Source organism: Cervus elaphus, chromosome 1 (assembly GCF_910594005.1).
Source record: "Cervus elaphus chromosome 1, mCerEla1.1, whole genome shotgun sequence".
Taxonomy (NCBI): Eukaryota; Metazoa; Chordata; class Mammalia; order Artiodactyla; family Cervidae; genus Cervus; species Cervus elaphus.
The window spans coordinates 67098005-67125560 of NC_057815.1; the positions used below are offsets into that span (position 1 = coordinate 67098005).

The 27556-nt window shown below is 39.1% G+C and overlaps 1 protein-coding gene across 1 annotated transcript in view; it reads left to right on the top strand.

Moving 5' to 3' along the window:
- The first annotated feature begins 2261 nt into the window (after nt 1-2261).
- MRPL48 (mitochondrial ribosomal protein L48) overlaps nt 2262-27556 on the top strand; it is a 45499-nt gene continuing 20204 nt past the window's right edge. Inside the window, exons 1-4 of the mRNA XM_043906905.1 lie at nt 2262-2652; nt 11764-11816; nt 12860-12897; nt 24124-24212. Of these exons, the coding sequence (XP_043762840.1) occupies nt 2632-2652; nt 11764-11816; nt 12860-12897; nt 24124-24212 (201 nt within the window). The 5' untranslated portion in view covers nt 2262-2631. The remainder of the gene's footprint in view (nt 2653-11763; nt 11817-12859; nt 12898-24123; nt 24213-27556) is intronic.

Genomic DNA, 27556 nt, shown 5'->3' on the forward strand with positions numbered 1-27556 from the left:
GGATCTTCCTGACCCAAGGACTGAAGTTGCCTCTCCTACTTTGGCAGGTGGGTTCTTTACCACTGAGTCACCAGGGAAGCTCACTAATGTCTACAAGCCACTTAAAAATTATAAAATATAATATATGTATACCTAGTGAATTGATTACTACAGTCAAGCTAGTTAATATACCACCTCCTCACATAGCTTTTTTTGTGATGAGAGCATCTGAAACACTCTTAGCACATTTCCAATACTCAATACAGTGTTAACAACTATAGTCATCATGCTGTACATTAGATCTCTAGATTTATTCATCCTACATAACTGGAAATTTGTACCCTTTGACTAACATCTCCTCATCTCTCCTCTTCATCCCCACTACCCCAACCCCTGGTAACCACCATTCTATACTCTGTTTCCATGAATTTGATTGTTCTACTTTCCACATAAGTGAGATCATGGAATATTTATCTTTCTGTGCCTGGCTTATTTCATTCAGCATAATGTCCTTCAGTTTCATCCATATCATAAATGACAGGATTTCCTCCTTTTTAAATGCTGTTGTAATATTCCATTATACATATACTGTTTTTACTGTTTTCTTTTTTGTTGTTGTTGTTTTTACTGTTTTCTATAATGGCCATAGCAATTTACATTGCCACCAACAATGTGCAAGGGTTCCCTTTTCTCAACATCCTCACCAAGGCTTATTTTTCATTTCTTTGATAATAGCCATTCACTCAGGTGTGAGGTATCTCATTGTGGTTATAATTTGCATTTTGCTGATGATTAGTGATGTTGAGCCTTTTTTCATATACCTACTGACCATTTGTACGTCTTCTGAGAAACGTCTCTTCAGATCCTTTGTCAAATTTCAAGCCAGGTTTCTTGCTGTCAAGTTGAGTTCCTTATATATATGTATATTTTAGATATTAACTCCTTATCAGATGTATTATTTGGAAACATTTCCTCCCATTCTGTTGGTTGTCTCTTCACTCTGTTGTTTCGTTTGCTGCACAGAAAACTTATAGTTTGATGCATTCCTCTGTCAGCTATTTAAGGACTGAAGCTGCCTCTCCTACTTTGGCAGGTGGGTTCTTTACTGCTGAGCCACCAGGGAAGCTCACGAATCTCTACGTGGGTAGGATACTCAGTTGCATCCTACTCTTTGTGACCTTGTGGACTGTAGTCTGCCAGGCTCCTCTGTCCATGGAATTTTCCAGGCAAGAATACTGGAGTGGGTTGCCCTTTCCTACTCTAGAGCATGTTCCCCACCCAGGTATCAAACCCGCGTCTCTTGCACCTCCTGCATTAGCAGGCAGAGTCTTTACCAGTGCGCCTTCTGGGAAGCTCTCACTTGAGGGCAGGGACTGTATAATATTCATCTCTGTTTTTCCAGTGTTCAAGCAATGGATTGGCACAAAGTCATACTAAGTAAATGGTTCATATATGTAAATAAGTAAATGAATGTGTGCTGTGACATTATTATCTCGTGAGAAGGTGTCTGTCAGAGGGAAAACACTTTGCATAAAGGAGACAGTTTGAAACTCAGTTCTGCCTCGGTTGCTTGGCCCTAGACAAGCCTTTTTAACCTCTCACAAAATCCTTATATGTAAAACCCAGTGATAATATCTCACTAATAGGCTTGTTATAAGGAATAAATTGATGCTCTGAACATAATGCGCTGCACACAGTGGTCACTCACTAAAAAATAGCTATTATCAATTATTATGAGGCAACTGAATGTCATGAAGGCTCACTTAGGGTCATTCAGCTTTTAAATAGAGGTTAGAAGTCAGATTTCCATGTCCTGTGCTAGACCCTGGAATGAATTAATCAGGCAGGATTTCAGTCCCTGCTGCGGCTTAGTTGCTCAGTCGTGTCCAACTCTGCAGCCCCAAGGACTGTAGCCTGCCAGGCTCCTCTGTCCATGGAATTTTCCAGGCAAGAATACTAGAGAGTGGGTTGCCATTCCCTTCTCCAGGGGATCTCCTCCACCCAGGTATAGAACAGCATCTCTTGCGCCTCCTGCAATGGCAGGCAGATTTTTTACCTCTAGTGTTACCTGTGAGAAACTCGCAATTAAACACGGGAAAGAGAAATTAACAAATAATTAACATATAGTGAGTGAAGTGAAAGTCGATCAGGGTCGTGTCCGACTTTTTTGAGACCTCATGGACTATACAGTCCATGGAATTCGCCAGGCCAGAATACTGGAATGGGTAGCCGTTCCCTTTTCCAGGGGATCTTCCCAACCCAGGGATCGAACCCAGGTCTCCCGCATTGCCGGCGTATTCTTCACCAACTGAGCTATCGGGGAAACCGATGATATATAGTATGGCAGATCAAACAGCAGAATTGTCTGCAAATTACTGGGGCAAAACAGAGATGGCAGTTATTTCTGCCTGGAGAAGTAGCAGTGAAAGTGACATTTGAGCTGTAATGAGAACGGCGACTGAGGGGATTTTTAGACACTGAGTCTCAGAAGCGGCCGGAACCAAGGTGCTGCGGAAGTTGAGTGAGTCTCGGTCGGATATTGTTACCGGACTGGATCGAGGCCGTTCCGTCAGTGTTTTCAGACACCCTGGGGTCGCGGCTTGTTGCGCCCATCTTCATCTGGCAAAAGTACGGGCCACGCTGCCGCCAAGGATGAACCGAGCACTAGGAAAGGTAACGCAGTCCATCCAAGCTGGGCGCGGGAGAGGTGGTGAGAAGAGCGGAGCTGGGAGGGGGCAGCGGCGCTATCACGCGGCTGCCGACATCCGGGTAAGAGACTTGGGCAAGAACAAGCTCTTCCCGGCAGCACGTGCGGCGCCCCGTCAAAGGGTTGCGCTTTCTTCTCTGTTCCGAGGAGGATTCGGCTGCGGTTACCCGAGCGCCACGCCCCCTCCGTGCTACCGTCGCCGCACATTGGCCTGGAAAGAGAGGAGACCTGCAACGGGAATCACCCGTATAGGTCCGGATAGTATCTATGACCTTCAGCAGGTCGTTTTATTTTTGCTTTAAGTTATCAACTTCCAGATTTTTTTCTAAGAATACCGTTTTTGACTCATTGAACAGATTGGGATGTGAGGCTACTTGGCGATAGGGAAGTGTAATAATAAAAAGAACGTTTTGACTTACAAGGCCTTAGTGACGTGACTGCAGTAAAACCGTATGAACCACCATAAAGCATTCCTTTGCTTTCCTTTGTCCTCTTAACAGATTAAAATTGTGCTTTTTCAGTTGTATCATACTGTTTAGAATAATGACTTTTTTTTTTAGCAATTTATTTTAAAATTTTATTTGAGGAATTAATTTGGAGACTATACCTCCATGATACATAAATCAACATGATCATTGTCGCTCACGGATCTGCCTTACTTTGGGGCAGTCCCTGAATGTCTCTAGCTTTGTTTCCTTAAGATCCTAAACCTCACTTTATTCTTAACGAAATAACTCCCAGTTGTTCACTTTAGCCAGATTGTGAGCATTTGACTAGATCCGGTGAAAGGAATTAGAGGAAAAAAAAAACAAACAAACTGGAAAGTTTCTAAATTTAATTGTTAAAGACGGTCAGATTGGTGACTCCAAGATCCTGCTCTAAAAGCTTTGAATCTGAGGAATGCTGCTGAAAGGGAGGGTCATTGTTCAAGGTGTACTGTTTTTAGCCATTCTACCCCCATGGACAGAGGAGCCTGGTGGGCTGCAGTCCGTGGTGTAGCAAAGAATTGGACAGGACTGAGCGACTACACACAGCACACAACACACATACTCCTAAAAAACCCATGGAAATCTGTCATAGGGTATCACCTTAAGGTATAAGGGCATATAGGGCCCCTCTGAGTCCGATGCCACTTTTCCCTTTCAGATTGCTTTGTTACTGATTTCCTTTTTCCTTTTTTTTGTTTTTTTCTATTCTGACCTGTCACTTTTGACCAGGTAGTGTCCTCTTTATTTACCCAGTACTGAATTCCTAGTCTTTGAGCTCTAGGAGCTTTCTCAGAATGCCCTTACTTTTTCATCACCTCCAAATGCTCCATTTTTCAAAGCCCAGCTCAGATCTCATCTTTTCCTTAAAAGCTTGCAAACCATTCTAGCCAAAGTGCGTGTTTATTTTTTGAACTCTTAGCTGATGTTATCTCTTGGCACCTAATCATATGCAGTCTTGTATTTGCCTGTCTGAAGTGTTAGTTAATACTTTACATCTATGGGATTTACATCAGAGCTGTGTTCTACCTCTTGCTAGCTGTGTGGGCTTAGGCAGGTAATTTGGCCTCTGCTTCAGTTTCTTTTCTTTTTTTTTTTCTTCTTCTGCTTCGGTTTCTTATATGTAAAATGCAAGTGATAATGCCCATCGTATGGAATTGTAAAAATTATAGAAAATAATGTCAGTAAGGTATTTTGTGTGAAGAACTATACATATAGGAATCTTAACATTCTGCAGCTAATGAACTGCTTTCATTTTCATAATTTCATTTAATCTTGCTATGAGATAATCTTGGCAGGTGCAACAGATAAGGAGATGGAAACTACTGGTACAGTACCTGATACAGAATAGTTCTCGAATGCTTTACCAAATGCCTGTATGAATGAATGCCTTGCTTACAGGTCAATAGTCTCTTTTGTGGTAGTACTGAGATTGGAGCCTAGATTTTCTATCCCTCCTAAAACCCCACTGCCTCTCCTTTTCTGAGTATTTTACATCTCCCTAATTTGATAATAATCTTGGTTTCCTTCATGTGTGAAATGAGGAATGAGAACCTTCCTTGATCTTCCCAGCAGTCAGTCCTTCATTTCTTTGTGACCTGTGCAGCCCATTATACTGATCTCTCATTGCAGTATAATAAGTAATTTGCACATCAGTTTTCCTCCTTAGAAGGATTGTGGATTGGCAATTGTATTTTCTTCATGTCTGTGTGTCCCCAGTCTTCAGTATACTTGGCCTAAAGTTGCTGATATTATTCATCACTAAGTCAAGTTTGACTCTTTGCAGTCTCATGGACTGTAGCAGGCCAGCCTCTGTCCTCCCCTGTCTCCCAGAGTTTGCTCAGATTCATATCCACTGAGTCAGTGAGCATATCTAGCCATCTTATCCTCTGCTGTCCCTTTCTTCTTTTGCTTTCAATCTTTCCCATCATCAGGGTCTTTTCCAACGAGTTGGCTCTTTTCATAAAAATGAAATCATATAGTATGTGAGGACAAATATTTTTTAAGAGACGTGCCAAAGATCATACAGCTAGTAACTCAGAGGAGCTGATATTCAAACCCAGGTCTGTATGAATCTCTAATTTGTGTTTCTAACTGCTATAAAGACTCAGTGCAAAGACAGGCTTTGATAGTCACCATATTATACATATTCAGAAGAAAGGCCAAAGGAAAAACTACAAACAAAAGCAATTTTGAAAGAACTTAGGAAAAGGTCATCTCAAACATCACTTACTAGCTATGTGCATCAGACACGTTAATTCATCTTTCTGAGCTTTGGTTTCCTCACAATAAAATGGGAGTATAAATACCTGCTTCATAGAATGGTTGTGAGGGTTAATGGAAATGATGTTTGGCATATAGCAAGTACTCAAAAAAATGGTAAAACTGTTTAGGCTATTATTATTATATGAATTTTGCTGCTCTTAATTGCTGTTGTGTTTTTGAGAGATAGTATGGCAGAATGGGCTTCCCTGGTGGTATAGTGGTGAAGAATCTGCCTGCCAGTGCAGGAAACACAAGAGAGGTGAGTTCAGTTCCTGGGTCAGGAAGATCCCTTGTAATAGGAAATGGCAACCTGCTCCAGTGTTTTTGCCTGGAAAATCCCATAGACAGAGGAGCCTGGTGAGCTATAGTCCATGGGGTTGCAGTCAGTCAGACACCACTGAGCAACTGAGCACGCGTGTACACAAACACACACCAGAATGAAAAACATGGACTTTGGAGTTAGATTGGCTTGAATTCTTGGCATGTCTTACCAAACCTAAAACTTTGGCAACTTTAAAGCTTTTGTTTTTTCCCTCTATCAGTCCAGTTCAGTTCAGTCGCTCAGTTGTGTCTGACTCTTTGCCACATGAACTGCAGCACGCCAGGCCTCCCTGTCTATCACCAACTCCTGGAGTTTACTCAAACTCATGTCCATCGAGTCAGTGATGCCATCCAACCCATTCATCCTCTGTCGTCCCCTTCTCCTCCCACCTTCAATCTTTCCCAGCATCAGGGTCTTTTCAAATGAGTCAGCTCTTTGCATCAGGTGGCCAAAGTATTGGAGTTTCAGCTTTAGCATCAGTCCTTTGAATGAATATACAGGACTGATTTCCTTTAGGATGGACTGGTTGGATCTCCTTGCAGTCCAAGGGACTCTCAAGAGTCTTTTCCAACACCACAGTTCAAAAGCATCAATTCTTCAGCACTCAGCTTTCTTTATAGTCCAACTCTCACATCCATACATGACTACTGGAAAAACCATAGCCTTGATTAGATGGGCCTTTGTTGGCAAAGTAATGTCTCTGCTTGTTAATATGCTATCTAGGTTGGTCATAACTTTCCTACCAAGGAGTAATCGTCTTTTAATTCATGGCTGCAGTCACCATCTACAGTGATTTTGGAGCCCCAAAAAATAAAGTCTGTCACTGTTTTCACTGTTTCCCCATCTATTTGCCATGAAGTGATGGGACTGGATGCCATGACCTTTGTTTTCTGAATGTTGAGCTTTAAGCCAACTTTTTTACTCTTCTCTTTCACTTTCATCAAGAGGCTCTTTAGTTCTTCTTCACTTTCTGCCATAAGGGTGGTGTCATCTGCATATTTCAGGTTATTGATATTTCTCCCGGCAATCTTGATTCCAGCTTGTGCTTCCTCCAGCCCAGTGTTTCTCATGATGTACCCTGCATACAAGTTAAATAAGCAGGGTGACAGTATGCAGCCTTGATATCCTCCTTTTCCTATTTGGAACCAGTCTGTTGTTCCATGTCCAGTTCTAACTGTTGCTTCCTGACCTGCATACAAGTTTTTCAGGAGGTAGGTCTGGTGGTCTAGTATTCCCATCTCTTGAATTTTCCACAGTGAATTGTGATCCACAGAGTCAAAGGCTTTGGTATAGTCAATAAAGCAGAAGTAGTTGTTTTTCTGGAACTCTCTTGCTTTTTCAATGATCCAGTGGATGTTAGCAATTTGATCTCAGGTTTCTCTGCCTTTTCTAAAACCAGCTTGAATATCTGGAAGCTCATGGTTCATGTATTGCTGAAGCCTGGCGAGGAGAATTTTGAGCATTACTTTACTAGCGTGTGAGATGAGTGCAATTGTGCGGTGATTTGAACATTCTTTGGCATTGCCTTTCTTTGGCACTGGAATGAAAACTGACCTTTTCCAGTCCTGTGGCCACTGCTGAGTTTTCCAAATTTGCTGACATATTGAGTGCAGCACTTTCACAGAATCACCTTTCAGGATTTGAAATAACTCAACTGGAATTCCATCACCTCCATTAACTTTGTAGTGATGCTTCCTAAGGCCCACTTGACTTCACAGTCCAGGATGTCTGACTCTAGGTGAGTGATCACACCATCGTGATTATCTGGGTTGTGAAGATCTTTTTTGTACAGTTCTTCTGTGTATTTTTGCCACCTCTTTTTAATATCTTCTGCTTCTGTTAGGTCCATACCCTTTCTGTCTTTTATTGAGCCCATCTTTGCATGAAATGTTCCTTTGGTATCTCTCATTTTCTTGAAGAGATCGCTAGTCTTTCCTGTTCTGTTGTTTTCCTCTATTTCTTTGCACTGATCACTGAGGAAGGCTTTGTTATCTCTCCTTGCTATCTTTGGAACTCTGCCTTCAAATGGGTTTATCTTTCCTTTTCTCCTTTGCCTTTAGCTTCTCTTCTTTTCTCAGCTATTTGTAAGGCCTCCTCAGACAGCCATTTTACTTTTTTGCATTTCTTTTTCTTGGGGATGGTCTTGATCCCTGTCTCCTGTACAATGTCACGAACCTCTGTCCATAGTTCATCAGGCACTCTGTCTATCAGATCTAGTCCCTTAAATCTATTTCTCACTTCTACTGTATAATCATAATGGATTTGATTTAGGTCATACCTGAATGGTCTAGTGGTTTTCCCTACTTTCTTCAATTTAAGTCTGAATTTGGCAATGAGGAGTTCATGATCTGAACCACAGTCAGCTCCTAGCCTTGTTTTTGCTGACTGTATAGAGCTTCTCCATCTTTGGCTGCAAATAATATAATCAGTCTGATTTTGATGTTGACCATCTGGTGATGTCCATGTGTAGAGTCTTCTCTTGTGTTGTTGGAAGAGGGTGCTTACTATGACCAGTGCATTCTCTTGGCAGAACTCTATTAGCCTTTGCCCTGCTTCATTCTGTACTCCAAGGCCAAATTTGCCTGTTACTCCAGGTGTTTCTTGACTTCCTACTTTTGCATTCCAGTCCCCTATAATGAAAAGGCCATCATTATATAAATTATATTTTTCCTCTATAAAAAATGGCAGTTATTTCGATGCCTCTATTAGAGGATTGATGAAAAATTGAGCAAAGTGTTTAGAACAAAGGGTTAGTCTGTAAGTGATAATAACAATGCTATTTTAAGTAATATTTGTTAGTATACAAGTATATTCTGTTAATACTCATAGAACAGCTCTCAGATGCTTGACTCATAGGACCCTTACCCACTTCTGTCACCACCCACCCCAGGACTCTGGTGTCTGAAGCTGCTCACACACTATAGATTTTGCCCCATGACTGGTTCTTAAGTCACCGTGTAGTCCTTTCCTGGTTCCTGACTCCCAAGCTTATGGGACAAGTGTTTTTGTAACCCGCTGGGGCATCTGTGTCCTCATTCATTCATTCACTAGAGTCACTGGCCTCCTCTTCCATTTGCTCCAGAGCTGGAGCTGCTCTTCCTTTGCTGACTGGGGAGAGAGAGTATTTGTGGACACAGTCCCAAAATAGATTGCTTTTGTCCTGATAAATAATGCCAAGCATTGTAGGGAAGAGGAAGCACATTTCCCAGAGCTGAAAGGAAGAGTTCATGCCATAATTTGGTTGTCTTCCAGACAGTTGTCCACCCTTAAAAAGGGTTGGCTTTTAGATAATTAAATTCATAGCTGTTGTGGAGACTCAGAAATCTGAACATTTAAAGTGAGGAAAGATCAGTCTTATCTAGATCTTTCTTCCCATCCAATACCTCTTCTGTATGAAGTGACCCATTTAAGAATACATTCTGTTCACTCTGATTTCTGTTCTGTTTGTCATGGTTGATAGATCTTGGCCCTGGAGGGACCTTAGAGTAATTGGCTCTAACTCCAGAGAGGGGAAAATTACTGATCAAGGTATGGTGGCCAGTGGTGGGGGAGCCAGCCGGAGCCCCTGTGACTGTTCTTTTATGCTGGCCAACATTAGGTTAAGAATGTTGTACACATGTTTACAGAGTCTTTTAGTATCTGATTTAATTGTCATTTTTAGGATAGTCTATATACTTTGTCCTTCCTTCTACTTATTCATATCCCAATCTTCATGACCTTACATTCTCTGGGAGACTTTTCCTAAATTTGAACTCTTCTCTTCTGATTTCCTAAGCACTGACACCTTCATTTATGGGAGAGAGGGTGTAGAATAGGGGGAAATTACAGGCTTTGGAGTCAGAAACCTAATATCCTATGCTAGTTCTGATAGTAGCTGTTTGACTTTGTTACGATTAAAGTTACTTAATCATACTTAATTTCAGTTTCCCCAGCTGTAAAATAGGATAGTAATACTTATCTGGTAATGACATTATGATTTAGACACATGGTAGGTGCTCAACAAAATAGATGTGGGTAGTAATAAATGGTAGCAATTATTAGCAGTCATTCACTTCTTCCTAATCATTTATTTATTTATTAAAACAACAGTGTGCCTGAGAGGAGGATGACATGACTCTTGCCTTTGAGGATCTCTTGTTTTAGCATAGTGGTCTGTGGGGGATATTAAGAGTTTAAGTGAATCTCTTGAAGTAGTATGCAAACTTTTTTTCCTCCCTCACTTTATTTATTCCTGCGTTTTTTTTCTGCATTTAAAAAAATTGAAGTATAGTTGGTTTACCATGTTTCAGGTGTATAGCAAAGTGACTTAGTTATATATGTATATTAATATATACATATTCTTTTTCAGATTCTTTTCCATTATAGGTTATTAAAGATTTTGAATATAATTCTCTGTGCTCAGTATGCAGCCTTTTGTATATTTGTGTCTATGTATGTCTGGGGAGAAGGTTCATGACTTTGGGCAGATTCTCAGCAATATCTGTAACATCTCCAAAGCTAGAGAACTTCTCCTTGCCATTAACACCCGGATTTCCTGCTAGAGGTATCAGTTGTTTGTGCCACCTATTTTGACTTAATCATATGATGCTGTGGTATTACTTGGCTGCTTAATACAAATGTGTGTTCATATCTTCAGCCATTCAAATTCCTAAAAATGACAATTAAATTTTAAAAAAGCTTTATTGAGATATGTCATATATCATACAATTTGCCCATTTAAAATGTACGATTCAATGGCTTTTAATATATTCAGGGTTGTGTAACCGTCACTACAAGCAATTTTAGAACTTTTTTATCACCCCAGAAAGAAGTCCCAAAGACGTCCCATATCCCTTAGTTGTCATCCCCAGCTTCCCAGACTCCCCAACCCAAGGCATCCACTAGTCTTTCTTTTTCTATAGATTTGCTATTCTGGATATTTCATATAAATGGAGTCATACAATACTGTTATATGTGTATGGTATACTTTTTATAATTAATGAACTGATATTGATATATTATTATCAAGTCCATGTTTTACTAATATTTCTTTCATTTTTTAAAAATCCAGGGTCAAAAAAAAAAAATCCAGGGTCCTTTTTCTGTTCTAGGATCCTACCTAGTATATTACATTTAGTCTGTCTTCTTAGACTCTTCTTGTCTATGACAGTTTCTCAGACTTTCCTTTGTTTCTGAAGGCTTTTACACATAATGGGCTTTTAACATATATATGTTGAAGGAGTTGAAATTGTTATCATAGTGGACAAGATTTTCTCTTTATGTTATGGAACCTTAAGGCCATTTATTACTTATTATCCAGTTACTTTATGAAAAGACCTCCTTGTGAAAAGACCTTAGTAAAGCTATACCAGTGATCTTTTGAGTGAGTGCCAGCAGGGCTGAGTGAGATAGAAATAACTGGGTTATTAGGGGTAAGATTGGGAAGGGAAGCTGCCACTACAACTACCTCCTTTCATTATCATTATTTTGTTCATGTTGGTATAGTTGTTATTATTGTTGTTACTATTAAAAGAGACAGTATGCTATAATAGAGACATAGTCTTTGGAGTAAAGCAGTCGTTTTAGCCACTTGTTAGCTGTAATTTCTTGGAATATAACTTCTGTGGGCCTTAGTTGCTTCACCTGTAGGATTGCCTTGCAGTGTTTTGAGCATTAGAATTCAGAAAGTCCCTTGCATGCTGCCTGGGCTTGACACATGCATAATGATTGTTGATATTAGAAAATATAAATCAAATTAGAAAGGGGAAATAGGGTGAATTAAAAAAAAGCAGCCCCAAAAAGGGGGGCTTCTATTTTTCCAGCATTTTCTGTAGTGGGTGAAATAGGAAAGAACATGGCCTTGCTTTGCCTGCATGTTTGGTATTAACTGTAGGGAAGCTTCTTTGCTAGACAAGAGACTTGAGTTTTGTTTTGGTTTGTGTACTGTGGGTTTCTAGCCTCTCTGAAGAGGTACTTGGAGGTCTGTGAATGCTTATGGTTGGTCTAATGTGGTTGTTTTGCTATAGGTGCTGTGTCTGAAGAATGACACCATTGTTAAGCAAGCCTTTTCCCTCTTGAGGTAAGGATATTTCCCTCTTGGGGTAAGGTAACAGTAATTAAATATAGCTAATATTTGTATCCCTCTAGGATGTTCACACAGCATTCTTCTTTCATCATCTCCCCTTACATGTTTCTTAAGCATCTCAAGCATTAACTCCCCTGCCATCTTACTCCTTCTCCATTTCTTGGTAAATGACAACTCCAATTATCTAGTTGCACAGGACAGAATCTTTGGAGTCATTCTTGCTACTGTTGTTTCTCTTACTCTACATCTAATTCCTGGACAAACCCCATCAGCCTTACTTGTGAAATGTGTCCTAATAACGCACGGCTATTGTAAGAACCACTTGACTGGTAGTTTCTCTTCTCTCAGTTTCACTTCTTCCCATTCATTACTCACCAGGGTTAACTTTCCAAAACTTAAACCTGGTCACATCACTTTTGTGATTAAACTCTGCCAGGAGCTTCCCACTGCCCACACAGAGCAAAGACCAAGCTCCTTACCACCGGTTATGAGGTCTTCATAACCTGCTATAACCTGGTCCCTGGTTACCTCTTTTGCCCTGCCCGCTTCCCTGCTGCTGAAGTGCCACTCACACCCACCTGCTTGCTGTTCCCCAGATATACTACTTTCATATCTCTGCCTAGAATGCTTTTTCTGTAAGGCTAAACAATTGAGAATAGCTCTTTGTTTTTAAAAACTCAGTTCAAATAGTTTCATCCCCTGGTGGAAATCATCACACCTTCCTGTATATTCCACTAAATCTTGTATGTGTTTTTGCTCTGTACCAGGACTATATTGTGGCTCACATCTGTTTACTCATCTCTCTACCAGCTAGACCATAGATAGAGATGTTTTACTTACTTTTGCATCTTCAGGACCTAAAACATTGTCTGACCTATAGTAAGTACTTAATAATATTTATGGAAAGAAGAGAAGGATAGCATAAGAAAAAGTGTAGTATGGACATATCTATAATGAGGAGCATACAAGTTTTGGTAGCTGTGCAAATAAAATGTGCACATCTAACTGTACCAAACATGCTTTCTCCCTCTTTTTAGGTTCAGAACTTCAGGAGAGAATCCCATCTGTTCTGCAGGTAAGCAGTTATTTCCTGATGTGGTCTAGTTGATTTAAGTGACCCTCTAGCACTAGTATAATTTTGTCTGAAAAGTTGCCAAATATATCTTAGGGAAGATTGGCTGGGACCAAGTCTTACCCCTCACATGGAATTGGACAATGGGCAAGAACATAAATTCTGGGTTAAGAGCAAGAGTTCTGTAGTAGGTTTAGATTTCCAGCTCTACCACATACTGTTCTGTGACCTTTAACTACCTCTCTATGACTTGGTTTTCTCACTTTAAAAAATGAGGGGAATTTATAGTACAAACTACAGTGAATTATTTGAAGATTCAGTGAGGTAAAACATATAAAGTGCTCAAAAATGTTTAAAAAAAAACTATTTTTATTATTATTTTTGCTACTATTCCAGACCTTGTCTTTCATGTCCATTATCTACCAGGCTAAGGCTTTTTCTACAGGATTTTATCCAAAATAAATCCACTCAATCTGGTTAACTCAATGAATTTCAATGTTTCAATCCTATTACTTGCCATTTTTACTTTATTATGTGACAGATTTCAAAGCAGCCATTAGATAATGACATCTGTTATATGACTAAAGAGTTACAGAAACAGGGAATTCCCTGGTGGTCCAGTGGTTAGGAATCTTCACTTCCACTGTAGGGAGCATGATTTGGATACCTAGCTGGGGAACTATATTAGATCCTACAAGCCACATGGTGTGGCCAAAACAAAGTATCAGAAATAAAAGGATGGGAGTAAGGAATGGAACTAACATTTACTGAGTGCTTATTATGTGCCGTGCACGATATAAGTTTTACGTCTGTTAATTATTTCAGACAATGGCAGCAATGTGTAGAGAATCACCACTTCCACCAGGCCTAAAGCCCAACCTTTCAAAATATGTGCTTCTTTTTATTTATTCATTCTCTTAACAAATATTTATTGGACTAGGCTGCATTTTAGATGCTGGGGGTATAAAATTAAGATGATTTGGTCCTTGCCGTTTGAAAACTTACAGTGTTGTAAGAAATAATTTTTTCCCCAAGAATGATATAATGAACACTTCTAGACCCATCACTGAAATTCAACTATGGTTAACATTTTGTCAGGTTCAGCTTTCTTGATCAGATGTTATGATGCTTCACCCGTAAATACTTAAGCATGCATTTCTAGAAACAAGGATATTCTTTCCATTCTATTTAAGAACCACAATAGCATTATCTCCTTGAAGAAAATTAATAATAATGCCTCAGTGTCATCTAATACTCTATCTACTTCCTTGGGTGTCCCCCAAAAGTCTTTTATGAGATTGTTTATAACCAAGAGCCCAAAGAAGGGTCATGCTTTGCATTTTGCTATAATGTCACCTTTAATATAGAACAGTTCTTTCACTATTTCATTTCTGCAACAGATGCTTTTTGATTAGGCTAGACTGTTTGACTTATAGAATGTCCTTGCTTTTTAATTTGTCTGATTATTTCCTTGTGGTATTTTATGACATGTTCTTCTGTCCCCTTCCTGCAAACTGGAAGTTAGATCTAAAATTTTACTAGATTTAAATTAAATAGTTTTAGCAAGAAAACTTAATAATTGATGCTCTGAATTTTATACCATATCCTATCAGGAAAGGAAAAAAGAGCTAAGAAAATCTGATCATAAAAGCGAAAAGCATGCATTTTAAAGAATATGGAAAATAAATACTACACACACACACACACACACACACACACACACACACGAAGAAACTGAAGGAGATGAAGAAAATAAAAATCACTTGTAATCCTATCCTATCCTCCAGAAATTATTGCTTAACATTTTGGTGTATATCCTACCAGATCTTTTTCCTGCTTTTTCTCTTTCTCTTTCTGTCTCTGTGTGTATATATGTATTTTTTTGTCTTGCAGTAATGGGAACAAATTATATATAACGCTTCATAATCTGCTTTTTTCCTCCACTTAATCTATGGTGAATATGTTTCCACTATAATAAATAAATATTCTACATACTTGTTTTGAATATACTGCCTTAAATGGAACAATCTGTAGGGTAAGAATCTGAGTCTGGTGTTTGAATATGTTAAGTTGGAGTGCTTATGAGGAAAATATACGAAGTAGTCCACTGGAGACACTGATCTTGAGCTCAAAATATAGGTCTGGGTTGAAACTGAATTTGAAAGTCATCATACTGTTGATTTTTCTTGAGAATGAATTAGACTATCCAGGGAACACAAGTAGAGAAGAGGCCCAAGGATCAGGCCCTGGGGAACTCCAACATTAAACAATTGGGTAGAGGGTGAAAGAGATGGCTAATGAGCTTGAAAAGGGAGGCCAACATGGTAGGAGAAAACCAGGATGGTATAGTTTCATGGCAACCAAAATGATAGTGCTTTAAGAAGAAGAGGGTGGTTAACCAGTTTCAGCTGTGTGCTGCTGAGAGGGGCTTCCAAAAGATATAGACTAATCAATATCCCTTGGTTTTAACAACATAGAAGTGACCTTAGGGAGAGTAGTATCTGTGTAGGTGTGGTAAGGTCAGTTGTGAAAATCAACTGCGTTGACAAGTGAATGGGAATTCAGGAGTTACAGAAAGCTGTTACAGACAATATATTTAAGAAGTTTGTTTTTGAATGGAAGGAGAGAGAACTGGCAGGAGCTGGAGAGGGATGTGGGGTTAAGGAAAGATTAAAAAAATAATAATTTTATATATATTTGTTTATTTATTTTTGGCTGCACTGGGTCTTTGTTGCTTTGTGTGGGCTTTCTCATGTTTTAGCGAGTGGGGGCTACTCTTTGTTGTGGTGCATGGGCTTCTCGTTGCAGTGACTTCTCCTGTTGTGGAGCACAGGCTCTAGGTGCTTGGGCCTCAGTAGTTGCAGCCTGCGGGATTAGTAGTTGTGGCTTGAGGGCCCTACAGTGGGGCTCAGTAGTTGTATTTCAGGGGCTTAATTGCTCCACAGTATGTGGAATCTTCCCGTACCAGGGACAGAACCCATGTCTCCTGCATCCACGGGTGAATTCTTATACACTGCCCACCAGGGAGGTCTGGAAGGATTTTTTTTTTAAATGGTTATGTTTCTCTTAATGACACTTAATTCTGAAAGATATAAAAAATTATAGAAAAGTGAAAAGGTAATATGTCAGTGAGCCCAGATTTGGCAGTTATTCACATTTTGTTTGTGGGCTTTCCTGGTGGCTCAGATGGTAAAGAATCTGGCTTCAATGCCGGAGACCTGGGTTCGATCCCTAGGTTGGGAAGATTCCCTGGAATAGGGCATGGCAACCCACTCCAGTGTTCTTGCCTGGAGAATCCCCATGGACAGAGGAGCCTGGCAGGCTACAGTCCATGGGGTCGCAAAGAGTCAGATATGACTAAGCGACTAAGCACTGCACATTTTGTTAGACTTTCATTGTTTTAATTTTTCTTGTATATTAAAAAATAAGGATTATGTTCAAGACCTGTCTGTCCCCTAGTCTTGGACTCATCCCTTATCCCATAACCAGATAATAAGTTCATTTTGAACTGCTATGTATTCTGAGGAAGGTTTTAAAAATAAATTAAAATTATCAACTGTTGAAAATTATAAAAGCATGCAGATGTTAAAAATAAATAGAAATTGTACAAAAGGATATATGATGAAAGGTTTTCTTTCCAGGTTTTACACCTCAGTGGTATGCGTTGATGGCAGTTTCTTGTATATTTTTCAGGAAAGTTTTATGGTATATGAACATATATGTTACGTGTGTATATTACTATATCTTAATGCTGGCTATTTAGGTTGTTTTCAGTTTGTTACTTCAAAAATGCTGCAGCAACCATTTTTATACATCTTTGTAAAGTTGTTCCTGTACATTTGTAAGATAAATTCCTGGAATTGAAATTGCTGAGTCAATGAGTTGTGAGTTGAAAATTTTGGTAAGTATTGTCAGATTGCCCTTCAGAGAAGTCGTGTTAATTTACATTTCTATTTTCTGGCCCAAAACTGGGTTTTCTAAAACATCTTACTTTTTTGCTGGTGAAAATTATGTCTGATTTTAATTTGCATTTCTTGAGAAAGTTTGTCTTTTTTTTTTTTTTTTTTTGCCATTTGCATTTCTTTTCTTGTGAACTGCTTGTTTATAATTTTTGCCCATTTTTCTTTTTAATTGTATGCTTTTTCATTTTTGATCTGTAAGAACTTTTATATAGTTTTCATATAGTAAGAAAATAAGCATTTTCCTATCATAAATGCTTTCTGTTATTTCTAGTCATTTATCCCTTGACTTTTGTTTTTTTGCTTTTTGCTGAATTGAAGTTTAAAATTTTTATGTAGCTTAGTTCATTAATCTTTGATTTCTAGATTTTGCTTCATGCTTAGAAAGATCTCTACTCCCTCCTCAAGATTATTTTTAAAAATCCTTCATTTATCTCCTGTTTTTCTTTTTTTTAACATGTGGTCCATCTGGAATTAGAAATGGGTGTGGATGCAGTTTTTTCCCCCTGCAAATGGGCAGCCAGTTATTTTAACCTTTATTGAAACATCCAACATTTTCCCCATACATTTGAGGATGTTACCTTATCATATACTAAGTTTCCATATAGATGTAGAACCTACTGTATTTTAACTTTGTGTTGTTTCATAGATCTATCTGTATATTTGATAGCAGTACCAAGTTGTTTTAATACTATTGGTTACTATAGTTTTGTGATATATTTTAGTATCTGATAGCTACCTAATTCTGAGGTAACGTTTTGTTTTATTCTTGATTTTAAAGCTAGATCAAATGGGGACATGTTAAATGTTATTGAAAAAAGTTCAATAGAAAAAAAGATCCTTTTGAAAAGAAAGATGGACAATAGCAGTTTACTTAGCTTGCTATTTGGAGAAATTTTAAGTTGTCTCCAAAATTTTGAAATGTAAACAGGTATGATAAACATGCTTGCACATTTGTATTTGTTCTCATTGTGTGATTATTTACATAGGATATATATTTCTAAAAGTCTAATCATTGGGCCAAAGGAAATGCACATTTTTAGGTTTGGTGCTTTTTTTTTTTTTTTGGTTGCACTTGGAATCTTAATTCCCCCACAACCAAGGATCCAATCTGAGCCCCTTGCATTGGAAGCTTGGAGTCTTAACCACTAGACTGCCAGGGAAGTCCTTGAAAATGCATGTTTTTACAGCTACTGATGTGTATTACCAAATTGCTCTTCAGAAAGATTGAACCATTTTGTAGGTTTCTTTTGTATTTTAGAATCCCTGTTTATATACTCATCAATATTGAGTGTTGTTTTTTACGTTTACTGATATTAATAAGTTTAAAAATGCCATCCCTTTTATTTGTAATTTGCATGTCTTTGATTACTAGTTGGTTGAACATATTTTCAAATATTTACAAACATTATTTTCAAGGCCATTGATCCTTTCCTTTGCCCATTTCAATTGCGGAATCTCAGTGCCTAGAAGACTCCCAGGTCCAGGGTAACTTACCTTGCATGCCAAGGTAATTCTCTTTGAAAGGACATAGCTTTGTTGTCATTTTTCATGGGTCCTTGACATTTTTATAAAGTCAGACATTTTAAAATTGAATTATAATGGTGTTCAGAAAAAATGAGGAGGAAGCAGTGTCCTTTTCTTACCTTTACCCATCATACTTCGTGGGTCCTGGCTACCATCCCAGCTGCTCTCTCTAAGGGAAAAGCCTGATTGTAGTGACCATCTTTTTTTTTTTTTTCTTTTAACTGATTTAAATGTACACGGAGAGGTAAATATATAAGGAGGTTAAATGAAGGGAACTCAGACTCCTCTTATTATAGCATGAGCAGAAAGGTGGAGTCAGCAAAGCATGGTACATGCAAGTCCAAGTAGTTCAGTGTAATTAAAAAGCTGAAAGAAGTTTGAAAGAGATTTTTTAAAAAGTGGGTAGCTGCCAGAGCCAAATCATTGCAGATTGCCTTGTTAAAATATCTCTAGAATTTCAAAACAAGCAAACAAAAGCACCCCAACATTTACTGAACACACACTATTTGCCAGATGCTGGGGGTTGTATCTGCCCTTCAGGGACTTGTGGTCTATTGAATGGAAAAAATATCCTGTAATTATATTCTTGGCTGGGGTTACCCCAGTTTTTCCCTCTTTCTCTTCTGCATAGCCCTGCTCTAAATGCTTGTTCCAATCTTGAAGGAGAAATAATGAAAATGAAGTTGTTTATCCTCATCCTGGATTGATGAGTTTAGTTCCCAGTTTAGTAAACAAGGACATTGAAGGACAGTTGACGCTGGCATATATAAAGGGAAGGGACATGTTGTGGGAAAACTCAATGCATGATTACATTCTATAATTGTACCAATTGAAAGATTTTCAAAGCCTCCTTTTGAAGTCCTGGGGTTTTGTGTCTTCTTCAATGAAAAGAGTTGCCTTTTCTCTCAGGAGGCAGCAGTGTTAATATGACAGCAGGAAACCAGCTTAATGACACAAGCAGGGGGAAAAAACTCAGTTGAACTTAATGGAAATCAGAGGCTTTCAAAGTTGTACATTTTATAATTAAAACAACTGGCTAATTAAGCAGTTTAACCATTGGTAATTTGACCAAAACCGTTCATTTAAGAGAGAAGATGGTTAATTTAACAGTAGTTTGAACTAACTTCTTAATTAACCAGCTGCTCTAATTATAGGAATTGCCCCAGACTAAATTTGAAAATGCCTCCTTGCCAAGGAGTTCCAGTAGATGAGAAGCTGAGGCAAGCATTTGTGGTATTTTCACCTAAGATGTGTTATCATCTCAAAGATCACTTTTGGTTCTGTTATTTAAAACCAGTGGTGGGTGATCACCTGGGTTGTAGTTTTTAATTTACACCAAATATTTTACTATACAATGGAGGCATGGGAGAGCTGTAACCACAAGTAAACTCTTGATGACGTTTGTATGTTTAGGGAAGCACAGAGACAATGACATTTAAGCTGGCCTTGGAGGTGATGAAGGATATCACCAGAGAGGTGCAGTGCTGGCACGGGGGACAGCCTGGCACAGAGCAGAGGCAGGAGAACTTCATGTTTTATACAGAATGCCAAGTGTAGCTCTGTGGCTGAGAAGCAAAGTGTTAAAGGCCTGGAGGATGGAGAGTGAGGACATGAAGTGGTTGGAACTAAATTACAAATTAAGGTTCTTAAAAGCTTGCCTAAGGAGTACGAACTTCAGACAGTGGAAAATCATCAAACATTTTGAAATACAGCAAAGACTTTTTAAAAAATTGTGTGTGTGCAATGGATAAATGGTTGAATTAATGAAGGAAAATAACATGATTCGGTTTGTGTTTTAGAAGGATTCATTTGTCAGCTTTAGAGGGTGGAATAAAGATGGGGGTGTGGATACAAGAAGACTAACAACAACTCAGCCAAGGCCACTACTTGAATCTTTGCTTGAACTTCCGTTCACACTCGCCTTCCCCCAACAACAACCAAACTGATCTTTTAAAAACACATTAGGCATATAATTTCTCTGATGTTCAGCATGAAATCCAAACCCTTAACAAGGCCCTAATCTCTGGTGCATGCAGTCCCTCTTGCTTTGCTTCAGCCACATGGACAGCCTTTTTAATTCCTTGAATATGCCAATCAGTGTCACCTACTGAGGGCTTTGCACATGCTATTCCTTCTGCCTGGAACATTCACTCTATCTTTTACCTAATAAACTCCATATCTATCTTTTGGGTCTCAATTTATTATTTTATTTTTTTGAGTAGATAATGCATGTACACGAAAAAAATTTTTTAAAGAATCAAGAGTATAAAGTCAGCAGTAAATCTCTCTCTCCTGCCTTCTAGCCACTTCTCCCTGGGGATAGCCACTATTATTATTTTCCTCTGACATCTAGTTTCAGTTCACAGGTCATTCTATTTTAGAGAGGCCTTTCCTGATATTTCAGTCTAAAATAGATCCACCGATTGAATTGCCATAGCTCTTTTTATCATTCTTCACAATTTGTAATTTCATATTTTTTTGGTGACTATTCCCTCCTCCTACTAGACTATAAGCTCCACAAGCAGGGTTTTGTTGGTCATGTCCCCTGTTATATCTCCACCTCTTTGCACAGTGTCTGGTACATCATAAGTACTGAATAATTAAGCTGTTCCTAAGTTTTACCTGTTTCTGTAAGCGCGTCTCTTGCCGCCTTTCTCCTCATACTCTACCTTGAAATTCTCTCTCTGGCTCTTCCTCTCCCCATGCTGTGTTCTTGCCTCACTAACTCCAAGCCACCTGTCAGGTTTTACTTAAAAGTCTCCTGCTCTAAGAATCGTTTCCTGACACCACGAGTCCAGTCCTAATGCCTATCCCATGTATATGGCTCTTATCATAGAGAGCCCTTTTCACCCAGCGTTGATATTAGTCTCGCCAACAGATCATAGGTTCTGTATTGCAGGGGCTTTGTGTTTGTCCATTGTTAGAGCTCCAGCATCTAGGGCGGTACCAACCAGGCCTTCCATGGATATTGGGTGGTTTGTACACTGCATAACTCTTGGTATGTGCAAGTCACATGGTTGAGAGGGTACAATTGTTGCTGGCTACTCTGTTGGGTAGTAATAAATATTTGTTGAATGAATAAACATACTTTGGGGAGTTCAGTACTTTTTAGAAGGTCATGTATTAAAGTCATAATAAAATCTTGGTGGATAGATTCATTTTCAAAGCTGTGGTCTGAGCATGATTGTGTACCCATCAAGGAGTTTTGCATATTAGCTCTTTGGGTGGTACCCTCGGTTGCAGAGTCTGGAACCCAAAGGCTCAGAGGGTCAGTTGGAACCATGACCAAAAGATACCTCAGTTATTTGGAAATCTCTGCCAAACATACTTCCTTCTTCCTTGCATGGTAAACTCTTACTCCTCTTTTAAGAATGCAGCTGTTACTTCTCTGAACCCTTCCCCTGTACCCTCCTTCACCCCCTCGCCCCCACCTTATGCCCCAGACAGAGTTAGTTGTTCTTTCATCTAGGTTCCTTGCTTTTATCTCCATTAAAGTATTTTGTACACCATAAGGTAGTTATCTGCTTTCCCATTATCCTTCGCCAGTATGTACTGAGTGTCTCGAGGGAAAGTAGCATATTATAGTCATCTTTGTAACTGTCCCAGTATCTATACAGTTGTTGGCATGTAACTGTAAATGCAGACTGATGCATATCATGGAAGGGATCCATGATATCCAAGGGTTGTCTTGATGAAATATTGTGGATTGTGAATTCAAGGAAAGTTTCTGAAGCAATGACTTTCTTTTTTTTAATTTTTATTGGAGTATTATTGATTTACAATGTTGTGTTAGTTTCAGATGTACAGCAAGTTGAATCAGTTATATATGCACATATATCCACTCCTTTTTAGATTCTTTTCCCATACTGAGTAGAGTTCCCTGTGCTATATAGTAGGTCCTTTTTAGTTATCTATATTATATATAGTAGTGTGTGTATGTCAATCCCAGTCTGACAGTTTCTCTCTCCTCACTCTTGCCTCCTAGTAACCATAAGTTTTTCTACATCTGTAAGTCTATTTCTGTTTTGTAGATAAGTTTATTTGTACTTTTTTTTTTAGATTCCACATATAAGTGATATATATTTGTTTTTCTCTTTCTTTCTTTCACTCAGTATGACAATCTCTTTGGTCCACTATTGCTGCAAATGGCATTATTTCATTCTTTTTATGGCTCAGTAATCCACTGTATATATGTACCACATGTTCTTTATCCATTCCTCTGTTGATGGGCAGTTTAGTTTCCTTCCATGTCCTAGCTATTGTAAATAGTGCTGCAATGAATATTGGGGTCCATGTATCCTTTCAACCATGTTTTTCTCCAGATGTGTGCACAGGAGTGGGATTGCTGGATCATATGGTAGCTCTATTTTTAGTTTTTGAAGGAACCTCCATACAGTTCTCCATAGTTGAAGCCATGAATCTTGATTGGCCTGACACAGAGCAGACTACTTGGAAGCACACTTTAGAAAAGAGAAACTTAAGAAATATTTTACTAGATGTCATTAAACTTTTCCACACGATTTTGTATTTAGCACCCCACAAAGTGGTGGCTTTGGGGAGATGAGGGTAGGACCACAGGAACTAGGGGGAAAGAGAGCAGAACCTAGGACCAGTACTTTTCCGGAATGTGGGGAGTGAGCAAGAGAGATACACAGACATAACACAGCTGGTTCCAGTGAAGGGTAAAATAAGGAACTGATATCAGATATGGGAATGATCAAGTCTAGCTAGATTTTGTATTCTAGAAATTCAGATGTTATAACACATCTGAGCACAGGCTGTTTAGTGAGATAGACCTGGGTTTAAATTGCACTTCTGCCTTTTACTTGCAGATGACCTTGGCCAATTCTTGTTTTTTAAAATATATTATTATTATTTTATTATTATATTAATTGACTATTATTTTTAATTTTATTATTCATTTATTATGGCTGCAGCATGGCATGCAGGATCTTAGTTCCCCAACCTGGAATCAAACCTATGCCCACTGCAGTGGAAGCACAGGGTCTTAACCACTGGATCACCTTGGCATTCCCTCCAGTTCCTACTTTTTGAGCTGCAGTTTCTTTGTTTGTAAATGAAGATAAAAATAATGGGGATTAAAGGAGGATTTGTATGTATCAGCAAGTCCTTCTTTGAAGGGGATCTGGGTGACACATCTCTGGCTCTACCACAATGAATATGTATTAATATATAATATATAAAGTATTAATGTAGAGTATCAATATATAGCAATTCTATTTTTTATCTACGTACTGTTCTGTACCTTATGTTTTTAGTTTTTATTGTAATTCATTTGAAGGCTGTTGGAGATCATTATATATCAACACAAATAAAGCAAATTGGATAGTTTTAACAACTTTGTAGTCCTTCTGCTGGTTATTTTTGCCACCTTTCTCTCTGAACAATCCTCACTGGAAAACTTCAAAAGGATTACTGCCTGTTGAGGGACAAGAGAAAATGAGAGTCCTGTGAGAATGTATTTTGTCCCCCTACACCAGTGGCTCTAACAGGAGAGAATTTCTCGAAGCAGGAACTAGATGTAGTCCGGGGGCCAAAAGGAAAGAGAAAAGGGGTATATTGAATGTCGGCTCAGGATCAAGAAATAACTCTGGTTCTTTAAACCGAGGGGCTTGCTGTCCCCAGATATTCCATCTTGCAGTGGAGAATTTATCTCCTCATGTATGATCTGTCTGTCCCTGAGGAATTTTGAAACAGGTTTGTCTTATTTTCTCTCTTTCAGGTGGCATTCTGTTGACCACCAGTCGGCACTACAGGTCAAAGCCCACGCATGGCATTGGAAGATACAAGCATCTAGTTAAGCCAGAAGAGGTAAAGGAGGCAGTAGTCTTCTATTTATTTTCAAAATTCTTTTGGCCCAGGCATGTGGGATCTTAGTTCCTCAACCAGGTATTGGACCCATGCTCCCTGCAGTGGAAGTGCAGTCTTAACCATTGGACCGCCAGGGAAGTCCCTAGGGGTCCTTTAGAAAAGGATAGTGTGTAGCTTTTGCAAAGACCCAGAAGATCAGATGTGCATAGATTGGATTATATTGGAGCCAGAAAGGATAGGGGGTCGTCCCTCAATTCTCTCCAGTTATATAGTTTGGATATGATCCAGAGTGGAGATGCTATTGCCAGTTCCCAATCTTGTCCCTAGGTGAGATTATCACAGGGAAAAGCAAATGATTTGGTTTTATTATCTGACACTTAAGGAAAAAACCGTCTTAGTATTTCATTCAATATGGACCTCACAATGAAAGTGATACATTTAGTTTAGTTGAATGAATGGTTTGTGGCATATAGAAGTGGATTAACATTTTCAGCCAAATTGCTGATTTTTTTTTGCTTGTGTGTTAGCAGATTTAAAAGATTCATGTGTTTCTTGAATCCACTATCACAGATAACTGAGAGTTATTTCTAGGATTACTTAGTCTATTGCTCCAGCTCCAGCTGCAGGATTGCTTCTGTGGTAGTTAGATTTTTGTGCATTTGAAGAGGACTTTGTGGTGGGATGGACACAATGTTGGCTTGAAAGTCAGCCTGTCTTTGAGTCAGGATTCTATCACTTCCTGTAAACAGTATTGTTCAGTTGCTCAGTCGTGTCCGACTCTTTGTGACCCCATGAACTGCAGCATGCCAGGCTTATCTGTCCTTCACCATCTCCTGGAGCTTGCTCAAACTCATGCCCATTGAGTTGGTGATGCCATTCAACCATCTTATCCTCTGTCATCCCCTTCTCCTTCTGCCTTCAATCTTTCCCAGCATCAGTCTTTTCTAATGAGTCAGTTCTTTGCATCAGGCAGCCAAAATATTGGAGCTTCAGCTTTAGCATCAGTCCTTCTGATGAATATTCAGGGTGGATTTCCTTTAGGATTGACTGGTTTGATCTTTCTGTCCAAGGGACTTTCAAGAGTCTTCTCTAGCACCGTAGTTCAAATGCATCAACTCTTCCACGCTCAGTCTTCTTTATGATCCAACTCTCACATCCACACATGACTACTGGAAAAACCATAGCTTTGACTGGATGGACCTTTGTTGGCAAAGTAATGTCTCTGCTTTTTAATACATAGTCTAGGTTTGTCATAGCTTTTTTCCCAAGGAGTAAGCATCTTTTAATTTCATGATTACAGGTGCCGTCTGCAGTGATTTTGGAGCCCAAGAAAATAAAATCTGTCACTGTTTCCATTGTTTCCCCACCTATTTGCCGTGAAGTGCTGGGGCAGAATGCCATGATCTTAGTTTTCTCAATGTTGAGTTTAAAGCCAGCTTTTTCACTCTCCTCTTTTACCTTCATCAAGATGCTGTTTGATTCCTCTTCACTTTCTGCCATAAGGGTGGTATCATCTGCATATCTGAGGTTTTTGATATCTCTCCCAGAAATCTTGATTCCAGCTTGTGCTTTATCCAACCTGGATTTCACGTGATGTACTATGTATATAAGTTAAATAAGCAGGATGACAATATATAGCCTTGATGTACTCTTTTCCCAATTTGGAACCAGTCTGTTGTTCCATTCTAACTGTTGCTTTTTGACCTGCAAACAGTATAGTTAGGAAGATTTTGCTGTTCTTACTTGGGGAGATTTCAATGTCATTTTTCGTTCTTTGGCTTAGTTCGATGGTCCCACGAAACCCTGCACATCTCCCATTGTTTCTCACCTTAGCAGAGGTCCAGGACCACTGCATTTAGACCTCAGAAGTCACTAAACTTGCCACATTCTTCTGAGCATCATCCTTATATCAAGGAATTTTGTAAGAGAAACATTGCCACACCTGAGGCTTGTATCAGGAACCCTCCCAGCAGGAAACAACCCTACTAAATTTTTTCCTTTGTAATGAGAAGAGTACTGACTTGGGAACCAGGAAATTTGTGTTCTAGGCTTGGTTCTACTACTTATTAGCTTTGTGATTTGGGGCAAGTTAATCTTACCTTTCTGGGTATGGCTGGCCATGAAGTTGTACGTAAAATGTTTTCTATGTATGAGTTTTTCTGGGAAGAGAATCCACAGCTTTTGTCAGATTCTTCACAAAGTTTGAGAAACTCTGGATTAGAATATCTTCAAGAGTCTCTTAACTCTGATATCATGTAACTCCATAATGCTATCTTTTTCCAAGATCTATTACGTGCTAGGTACCGTTGGGGGTATCTTGCCTATTCAGACTGAGCTGCAATAAAGTTTTATAGTATGAAAGAGCAAGACCTGGTTCATGCTCACAGGGAGCTGATAAACCATTAGAGATAAGACACAAATAACTATGCTCCCAAGCAGAAAGTGACAGTGCTAAAAGGAGGATACAAAGTGCTTTTAAAATTCAGAAGAAGGAGTGATTTACACCCTTTCTGAGTTGTGACGCCTTAGAGTAAGTTCTTGGAGTTGTTTTATTTTGGGATATCCTCCTTCTAAAAGTCTTACATAAATTAGCAGGAAATAAAATTAGTTTTGTTTGGGTGTGAGTTTTTTGCTTTTTTAAATTTCCTGGGATCCTCTCTTATAGATAATTTTCTGTGTATACCATGCTCTGACCCACTCCTTGACTTTTTATAAAAGGAAACCTAATGACATGTCTAATGCCATCTGTCCCATCTTTCTCTCCAACTTCCTCTCCCATCTCATAGATCATCATACTGTTTCGAGATCTCTCACACGCTGTTCTCTTTACTTGCAAGACTTTCCTTCTTGGTTAATACATCCTGAACCTTTAAATCCCATTGAGGAAGATCGGATGAGGAGGGGGAAAACAAATCTCCCTCTTTGAGAAACCTCTAATTCCCTGCACTGGGTTACTTCTCCTACCACGAACAAGGGGTTCCTTGTGCTTCCTCTGTTGTAGGACTTGCTGCTCTATTTTAACCCTGTTTTGATGACTGTTTCTATGCCTAAACAATGAGCATCCTTAGGGTAGAGGCCTTGTCTCATGTTTCTTCTGTATCCTCAGTGTCCAGCCCAGGGCCTGGCATCAAGTAGAGGACAATAAACATTGATTGAGCTGAACCTAAATGTGGTTATTGGAGCTGCCCCGCGGTTTTGTAAATCAGAACTGGCAAACACGACCCACTCTCTGTAAACAGCTGTCTCCAACTAACCTTGCTTGCTTGAAGGGAGTGATGCTCCCTTTTGTTAGGGCTGTAGGCTTTTCTCGGGATACTATTCATGTTCCAGGGTGGCTAGCACAA